The sequence below is a fragment of the Zingiber officinale genome, chromosome 4A (genome assembly GCF_018446385.1).
Source record: "Zingiber officinale cultivar Zhangliang chromosome 4A, Zo_v1.1, whole genome shotgun sequence".
Classification (NCBI taxonomy): Eukaryota; Viridiplantae; Streptophyta; class Magnoliopsida; order Zingiberales; family Zingiberaceae; genus Zingiber; species Zingiber officinale.
In genome coordinates this window covers 14432070-14440661 of record NC_055992.1, presented here as the reverse complement: position 1 = coordinate 14440661, position 8592 = coordinate 14432070, and the positions used below count along the sequence as shown (strand labels likewise).

At 38.7% G+C, this 8592-nt stretch overlaps 1 protein-coding gene across 2 annotated transcripts; it reads right to left on the bottom strand.

The window, feature by feature from the left end:
- Window positions 1-2837: 2837 nt before the first annotated feature.
- On the bottom strand, window positions 2838-7453 carry LOC121969593 (MADS-box transcription factor 50-like). 2 transcript variants are annotated; one of them, XM_042519772.1, is made up of 7 exons: window positions 7142-7453; window positions 4143-4221; window positions 3793-3854; window positions 3607-3706; window positions 3470-3511; window positions 3331-3372; window positions 2838-3196 (listed from the first exon to the last, which is right to left on the bottom strand). In XM_042519772.1, exons 1-7 carry the CDS (start codon window positions 7321-7323, stop codon window positions 3023-3025), a joined length of 681 nt encoding a protein of 226 aa, XP_042375706.1. In that variant the 5' UTR covers window positions 7324-7453; the 3' UTR covers window positions 2838-3022. The 2 variants fall into 2 exon arrangements, with proteins under 2 accessions (XP_042375706.1, XP_042375708.1); XM_042519774.1 differs by having other exon boundaries at window positions 2838-3180; window positions 7142-7451.
- Between the last annotated feature and the right edge of the window lie 1139 nt (window positions 7454-8592).

The window sequence follows — 8592 nt, the reverse complement described above, 5'->3', positions numbered from 1 at the left end:
ACCTGCGGCTTTCTCTTGACTTCTTGTGCTCTTAAGTTCTTGCACACTTAGACACAAGGATCAAACATAACAGGACCTAACTTACTTGGTTGATTATATTAAAACTACCATGGGATACTTATATAATCAAGGTATCATATGGGGTATCTGCACCCCTCTAAGTTCTTGGGGCCGAAACTGATCTCTGGCCCTTGTGCCTTCTCTTTATTACATCTGACTGCGTGAATCTCCAGTTGGTGGACGTGTGACTTCCTGGCCCGATCAGAATCACCATTAGTCGGGTTGCCCGTGATCATACCAATATCATCCCGAGCGGTGTTGCCACGATTTTCTTCTTCTTGAGTTAATTGGTGGGGTTGTTCTGTAGAAGCCTGAGCCGGTGCTCGATTATTTCTTAGTTTGGACCTTTGCTTGTTCTGATCAGCTCTTACAGGGCTCCATCCTGGGGGGTCAATTGATCGGTGATAATGCCGACAGTTAGGAGAAGGGGATCATTGGCGAAACCCCTGATTAGCCGATTGGTGTAGCTCTTGATTATAATGATAGAAATCTTCTGTATTATGAGTTCCCGAATGGTGATAGGTGTAAAACATAGGAGCCCATTGTCGGGGATTATGGAAGCATATCCACTTGGCTTCTATATGTTGGACCGCCTACGGCCTTGGCTCATGATGCTGCGGTGGGTGTCCTGGTCGGAGCCCCTTAGGTGGCAAATTAGGGGGCGGCCGACGCTCGAGCACAGAAGAGGGAGCAGAAGGAGCAACTTCCTTCTTCCGAGCAGACTAAGCTTCTTCCACGATGATGAACTTGGTGGCTTGTCCAAGTAGATGATTAAAATCCCTCGAGACTTCTCAACGAGGGATCGGAAGAACTCATCATTTGCAAGTCCTTGGGAAAAGACACTAACTAAAATCTCTAGGGTGGTTGAGAAAATATCCATGGCTACTTGATTAAACTTTTTAATATAAGCTTTCAGAGTCTTCTTGGGTCCTTGTTTAAGGGAAAGCATACTTAATGGTGTCTTATGATAATGATGGCTGCTAGCAAAGTGATGTAGAAAAGCTTTGTAAAAGTCTTAAAGCAGCATATAGACTCGATCGGGAGTCAGTTGAGTCATCTCTGTGTTGAGCTAGATAGGGTGGTGAGGAACACTCAGTGTTTTACTCTTTCCGTGTATTGATGGAGGATAGCCGACCTTTCAAATTTGAGTAAGTGATCATCTAAATCAGTCACTCCTCCATATTCTCTGATTGACAGGGGTCGAAAATGAGCCTGCAAATTATCTTACAAGATGTCTTGAGAGAACGACATGCTCGCCCACTCAGGGGAACTACTGGTCATCAGGGCTTTTCCTTTTCGAAGGTCCTAGGCAGGTGCATCCTAAGAAGACAATCCTTGAGGACTCTCCGCTCGGCCCATGCCATCAACAGGTGTACGGGACAATGCCCGATGATATATTATCGATGATGGGGGCACGGGCGGGAGGCTGGTCGGATGCACAAGTGCTTGCGGGAAGGCGGCCAAGGGAGGATGGATTGGCTGGAACCCGGTCGGGCCTTCCACTCGAGTACCTCGTTCGGCCTTATGGCAAGTCGCAAATATAGCAGGCTCATTCGGAAGATGGCACTCCATCGCTGCTTGCTACTGCTGCACCATTCTAGCCGCTCGAGTGGCTATCAATAATTCTAAAACTTCTTGCGACAGTGTCACGGTGGTGAGTCGTCTAGTCTCGTCCATTCTCACGTTTTAGATGCAAGCGAAGTTCCCACAAACGACGCCAAATAGGATCCTGTTTGAAATCGATGGAGATTGCGTGCTAGATACGTGGCTTGGATGCTGACCAAATGAAGACTCCTCGCAACCCTACATGTCAAAGAGAGCATTAGCAATTGGGCCAGGGAAGGGGTCCCAACGTAGGCATTCCAACACTCAAGTCAGTGATAAGTGGAAGACAGTGAATAGTAGTATGAAAGAACAGTAAAAATTGTGTAGTCTCGTGTAATGTGAGCGTACCTGCGCCTGTAAATGGAGACCTCCTTTTATAGTGTTACTTTTTGTCTATGTACGAATCTCAAAACGTTTCCAAAAAATGACAGACCATAAAGATGCTCTGACATCATTCCTAAAATGGACTGTAATATCTGCGTTTGGCAGAGAGGAAGCTTCTGATGTACAGCTGGCGTATAGAAATATTCTCCTTCCTCCATGGCATAAAATGTCAAAAAGGAATATGAGGTCGTTGGGTTGGGGGACCTACAATATGATTATGTAGCAAGCCGACTGAGTACCTCCCATAACTTGATCAACTATCCCTTGGCCGATCGGACATATAGAATGTCGTTGGGGACTTGTCCCTCACTCGGCCTATATGTTTTTACCAAAAAGTTCAATCGAACCGAGCATCCATTCTGTCCGATCGGCTGGACAACACGACCGAGTTATTCAATTGCGCTATCTTCAAGTGACAAAGAAATATTAGCTCTGGAGAATGTTGACTCATCCTTAACTATTCATCAATATTGGGAGACTCAACATCCAACTGGACCAATGGTTCAGTCGGATTGCCTTTTGGCCCAATTGTCCGACCAACCCAATAGGCCGGTCGAATAATCTATTAGCTGTGACAATTGACTGCGCGGGCGGCCTCCTGGACTTTGACCCGACTTGGGGGGGCTCCACCTCGATCAATGTATCAGTATTCAATCACAGTAAACTTGCAAACCATCACCGGCAATCACTGGCAGTTACGTTGAGCTCACAAACCCTTCCACCGCGGCAAACATAATCATGTCTATTGAAGAAATACAGTTGGAGGAGGAATTGTTGAAAAAAAGAAAAATCAGCAAAGGAGTAAACTTTCGAGGTTCTCATTCATCCAATTGCGTTTCTTAAATCACTGGTACTACATAAACTTATTGAGGTGTTAGAAACACAGAAACAAACAATTTCCTTACAGTAATTGTTCCCTCAAGGCATCTCTTACAAAATTCAAGCATGGATAGTAAACTTCCTTATATTCACTTTACTGTTCAAGCCGATGAACACTGAGATGGACAATGTCTTCTTTAGCCTCTCTAGTTCCTGGCCTGCCAATTATCAGATCTGTTTCTACCGCCATGTTAGTATTATGTATTGGATCAGCATCTCGGCTGGCTGTTACCTGCAGTTTAGCTTCTGCATCTGCATGGTTATGGTTCTTGAGCAAGAACCAAAATTGAGTTAGGAATCGAAATGCTATTACTTATTTTCAGTACACAAATCACTAGCATCTTTAGTGGGAAATTCATCATGCACAAGTTCAATAAGGTAAGTTATTATGCGATCTCATACCGCTTGACGCAATTTTATGTTCTCCTCTTGAAGCACCCTCACCTGTGGGATGCATTTGGGACAACAGGTAAAGGGGAAAAAATTAAAAAAACTACATCTCATGCACGATGCTAAAATCTCACTAATAAAACTAAGTTACCTTATCTTTTAACTGTGCAATTTGCTCCTCCAACATCGATTGCTGTACAAAATCTTGTATTTTAGTTGAACAAATTTTCAAATAACATCGTGAGGAAAGCAGGCACATAGATAGATAATTAATTGTAGAGACACTACCTTTGCTCCTCTGATGTTCTGCAAGCTTCTTCCTATCTGAGCCTCCAATGAAAGCAGCTCACCTAACGAGCACCCTTCCAATCCTTCGCCCAAGAGTTTCCTGGAGGCAACATGATCTTAAGAGTTCAGAAATTTGGGTAAAACAGTTGCTTTTAGGGTTCTGCTGATAACAGTTTAGATTGGTACCTTGTATGAGATTCAAGGGTTTCAATTTTCTTTGCTATATCCGTAGCTTCGGTTCTCCAATGCTGCAGAATAGCACTACTGTTTGAAATATCCATACAGCATAATGTGACAAGTGCTCATTCAAATACAATTTTTTTTAAGGCATATTCAATATTGATCTACTGCAAATAATTTACAATATTGTTACTGAATATGCTCATGCTTTGGTCTAGCAGCTACTTTTGCTTGGGCACATGTTAAATTGCTTACAGATTTAATGTTTTTCGATCTTCACTCAATTTATTATATGATCAAACAACGAGAATGAATCTTGTGAGTTTAAAAGATTATAGAAGAGAACCAGCACTCACCTGCACATTTTTCTCTACTTCTTTATCTGTGCTGCCATTCCCAGTGTACATCTTATAACGATCAATCGTCCTCTCCAGGCTAACAAATTCAATAGCAAAAGAGAATGATTAAATTTTATGATTCATTGTGTTTCTCTTGTAAGCAAGAGAATATTATGTGAAATAACTATTGCAAGAGTATATATTTATATATATCTCAATCATAAGAGTAACATTATGGAATTAATAAATCAAGCTTATCACATGAATAAGAAATGCAGACTGAGATATAATCAAAATCAAATAAAAATATCAGATTTGCGTGAAAGTGAAACAAAACTAGTGTTAACAGAGCAAGTAGTCGACGTCCTCGAATCAATATGTTGAGAAAAAGAGAGACTAAAGAGAGAGAAAAGAAAAAATATAATGAGAATAAAAAAATATTTACGAACTAATGTTAGAGTGGGTTTTTCCCTAAGATGTTAATTGCATTAATCTACAATAGATCAAGATAAAATGAAAATATTTAAGGGTTTTAAAGAAAAGATAAATAGCACATTTTAATGGTTTGATAGCCTTAGCAAATTGAGAATAATTAATATATTTTATCTATTTAGGTCTTCAATGGAAATGGATAGCACAGTTTGATCCTTCACTAGGATAACATGCTTTCTAGCTATGTTTATTGTTTTGTTTGTTTTATAACACCAGGATCCTTTTACATTAGTATAATCGAACTAACTAATCATATTTAATTAAACTTCTTTGGCATTTGTTCTTTGCAAACATATATTCTACTATATGGATTTTAAAGCATGCATTTGGGCACTATGCAACATCATGCTCCTGAATAAAAGAAACATTAAACTCTCTATCCTTAGTACTTTGGCTATCAGGTTACATCATCAGTAACTTATCATGGGCATTATCTTGTAATCAACTAGGATAAATTTTCTGCAAAACTTAATGCTTGCTTAAGGTATTAGCTTTTGTGTTCTACCCAAGGAAGACATCCAAAATAAATTGATGAGTTTCATCTTAAGTGGATGAGAATTTTACCTTTTCTCCATCAATCTTTTGGATAAACCTCTAAAGGTGATATTGCCACTGACAGATTCGTTAAAAAAAAAATGTCTCCTTTTCAGTTTACCATTGTGTAATTCACTACCAATATATCAAATGCTCTATTCTTTCATTTATTGTGGAAGGGTAGCCAATGAAGTGAGTTCACCTTCTTTTTCTATCTATAAAGTTAGTCTTTTCTTTCCATTGTATGTCTAATTTTACATTTTTAAGCATAACAGTCAAACTTTTACAAATAAGGACATCTTGTATAAGCCTTCTGTCTCTCTTGAACCATCATAATCTCAATTTATGTCTTCTTAAACATTTAGATAACAACAACCTTCTCTTTAACCATGCCCTCTACTGAGTCATATACTGAACACGGACTACCCACACTTTTTACATTACCCAACCTTTCATCATGTCTCCCACTCAATAAGAGTTTCTTTGAAGGAAGGTTTTTCCTTCATCCAAGCATGCATCTTCTCATTCATTTGTGAAGATCCCACGAGTTGGTCGACTATGCAAAGTTGCTAAATTATGTCTTGCTTTAATTTAATTAGTTTACAAATACTTTTAATTAACAAACAAATTAAGTTACTAAATTTGTCGGATTACTCGTGTACAAGCTTCACCAAATACATACTAATTAATGCAACAATATTCTATGAAATATAACGAAATAATCTGAAATAGTTTAAGAAACTAAACATGCACAAAAATTTACATTTCTAACATTTAATTCACAATTACATTTTATGCTCTATTTATATACACCATATAAGTTTTTGAACAAACTTATACATCTACTCTAGTATTCATAGACTTGTAAACTAATAATGTTCATGAGTAGCTTACTAGTGTTGTGCAACAAAAACTTAATGAAGTGATACACGCAGTCACTTGGCACATAAGTGCAGCACCTCATTACATATGCAGTTGCAGTTGCATATTATTTTAGTATTCATTTAACTTACCTGAATAAATCAATTTTGTTAATTAATTCATCTTAGAACATAATTAGATATAAGATAATGAGAAGAACACGCAAAATCAATGATCCCATGGTAACTAAATCAAATGCCAAGAAATAGTTATTTGATAATAGAGCAGAAATGCACAGTCATACATACTTTGACCAATTGGGATGGAAGTTAGAAAAATAAATCTTATTTAATAGGATTAATATTGTGACAATTTAATCCCAAATTAATAGGATTATATATGTCGAGTCATAGGATTATGTCAAAATATAGAAAACTTTATATTATTCTACTTGACTGTCGAATCCGTTATGAAAAAACGTTGGATCTAAGCAAAGGGGAGTATGATGACTCTGCTCACGACTCAGTTGTCTAAACAATTGCAACATAATGTGGAATCTAGGCAAAGGGAAGCACATCTATACTCACAACCCGACTGTGTTATTCTCCTTGCCCTATTTTTTTATATGAGTTATGGCTTTTTTTTTCTTGTTTTTTTTTAAAATAAAAAATGCATATGTACCCATAGATTACACGCATACGCCTGTTCTTTGTCTGCAAACTAAAACCAGTCACCGATTCAAACCCACATTAAAAATTGTCAATCGGTGCTCTATTCCGGGTCCAAAAATTAATCAATACCAACTTTCGGCCACTTCAAAAGACACGAACACCAAGAAGACGAATTGAATCCAATCCAGCTAAATGAAAGGCCCTTTTCTGTCGCAGGATCCGCGAGGAAATACTCCGACGTTCCGATGATTTAACCTTGTTGTCGTACGGACTCGGAAACATGAACAAGAAAAATGCGGAGAAATAAATCGCAAAGAGGAGGAAGGATTTGCAGGTATATACCAACTGTAAAGTTGAGATTTTTTTTGTTTTTGTTTTTGTTTTTGCGCTTGGAGAAATCCATGAAGAATCGAACTTTCCATTAAGGGGGAAACAAAAAAGAGGAAGAAGCGAGGAAACCTGGTGCTGGAGAACTGGTAGAGCTTGCCGCTGGTGGAAAAGACGATGGCGGCGACCTCGGCGTCGCAGAGAACGGAGAGCTCGTAGGCCTTCTTCAGGAGGCCGTTGCGGCGCTTGGAGAAAGTTACCTGCCGGCTCGCCGTGTTCTCTATCCGCCGCATCTCCGTCTTCCCCCTCACCATCTCGATCTCCCCTTCTTCTCCTCTCAGAATCCGGAAGAGGGAGGATGAGACCGAGGATGTGCAAGAGACAGTCGACAGAAATAGGAAGGCAGGGACAACCCAGGAAGAGAAGATCCATTCCCATTAAGGAAAAGAATACCCAGAGGAAAAGTATTACCACCAATAGAAGTTACGATGATTGTGTGGATTTATCCAAGTCTGAGAATTTTGACCTGATTTTCTACCCGCACGCCGAGTGGAGAGCCTTTGGTGCGCCGAGTTTTTCTTCCGCCGAGCATTTGTCGGGAACGACCCACACAACTTTAACATTTTACCAGAACCGTCAGATGCTGGTGCTTCGGACACGTGGCGCAGTGCGAGTGCGGTAGGCAGGTCGGCGCCTGGCATGGGTCGGGATCCGCTGTGCAGAGCGGGACGGAAATGAAGGCGCTGTGGAAGTGGGACCCGGACGTACGAGGTCGCTCATGAATCCGTACGCCCCGGCCCATCAGACGCCGACACGCGTATCTATGGCTAGTTTATAAGGACACGTGGCTCTGGCTCACTCGGTGGAAATTGACGAAAGTCCGCGGACGCATTCCCAGTGTCCAGTGGACGCAACCGGTGGGGCCCGATTAGTGGAGCCAACGTTGCCCTTCGAACAATTATGGGAGCCGCTACCGACCGTGTTTCTTACAAGGGAGGCGTTATCTAGTGAGGAAAGATGAAATGTTAGTTTTTGTTTGCGTTCTGGTGTTCTTTTTATTTTTCCGCTCGTACTTATATTTTACCATGTAAATTAAGTTTTAACTTAAATCATCATTAAAGTCCAAAATTTATTATTATTATTATTATTATTATTATTATTATTATTATTATTATTATATAATAGTAAAAAAATTTATAGAAATTTTAACTATTTGATTATTAAAAATAGATATATTATTAATACTTTCTTTATAATTATATATATATATATAAACAGAGTTGATAGAAATTCTATAAAAAAAATAAATATTAAGTATTAAAAATAGGCATATCATTAGTACTTTCTTTACAAATTTAAATATTTATTTATGATTTCATTTTCTATAAAATTCAAAATGGCAATAAATATTTAGTTATATGCTAAAACTAAAATTTTATTGAAAACTTTAAATGTTTGATTATTAAAACCTAATAATATGTAAACATGCTTACACAACTTTGATTTGTTTATTAAAAATAGATATATCAAAAATATATTTGTAAATTTTGACAACAAAATCATATTTATTTGAGACTTCATTT

Bases quoted from the DNA above. Each gene is read 5' to 3' on its own strand.
- LOC121969593 (XM_042519772.1), bottom strand. From the start codon at position 7,323: ATGGTGAGGGGGAAGACGGAGATGCGGCGGATAGAGAACACGGCGAGC. The intron at 3,707-3,792 runs GTACCAATCTAA...TGTTGCCTCCAG, and splicing joins ACCCTTGAATCTCATACAAG to GAAACTCTTGGGCGAAGGAT. The intron at 3,512-3,606 runs GTAGTGTCTCTA...GATTTTGTACAG, and splicing joins AGAACATCAGAGGAGCAAAG to CAATCGATGTTGGAGGAGCA.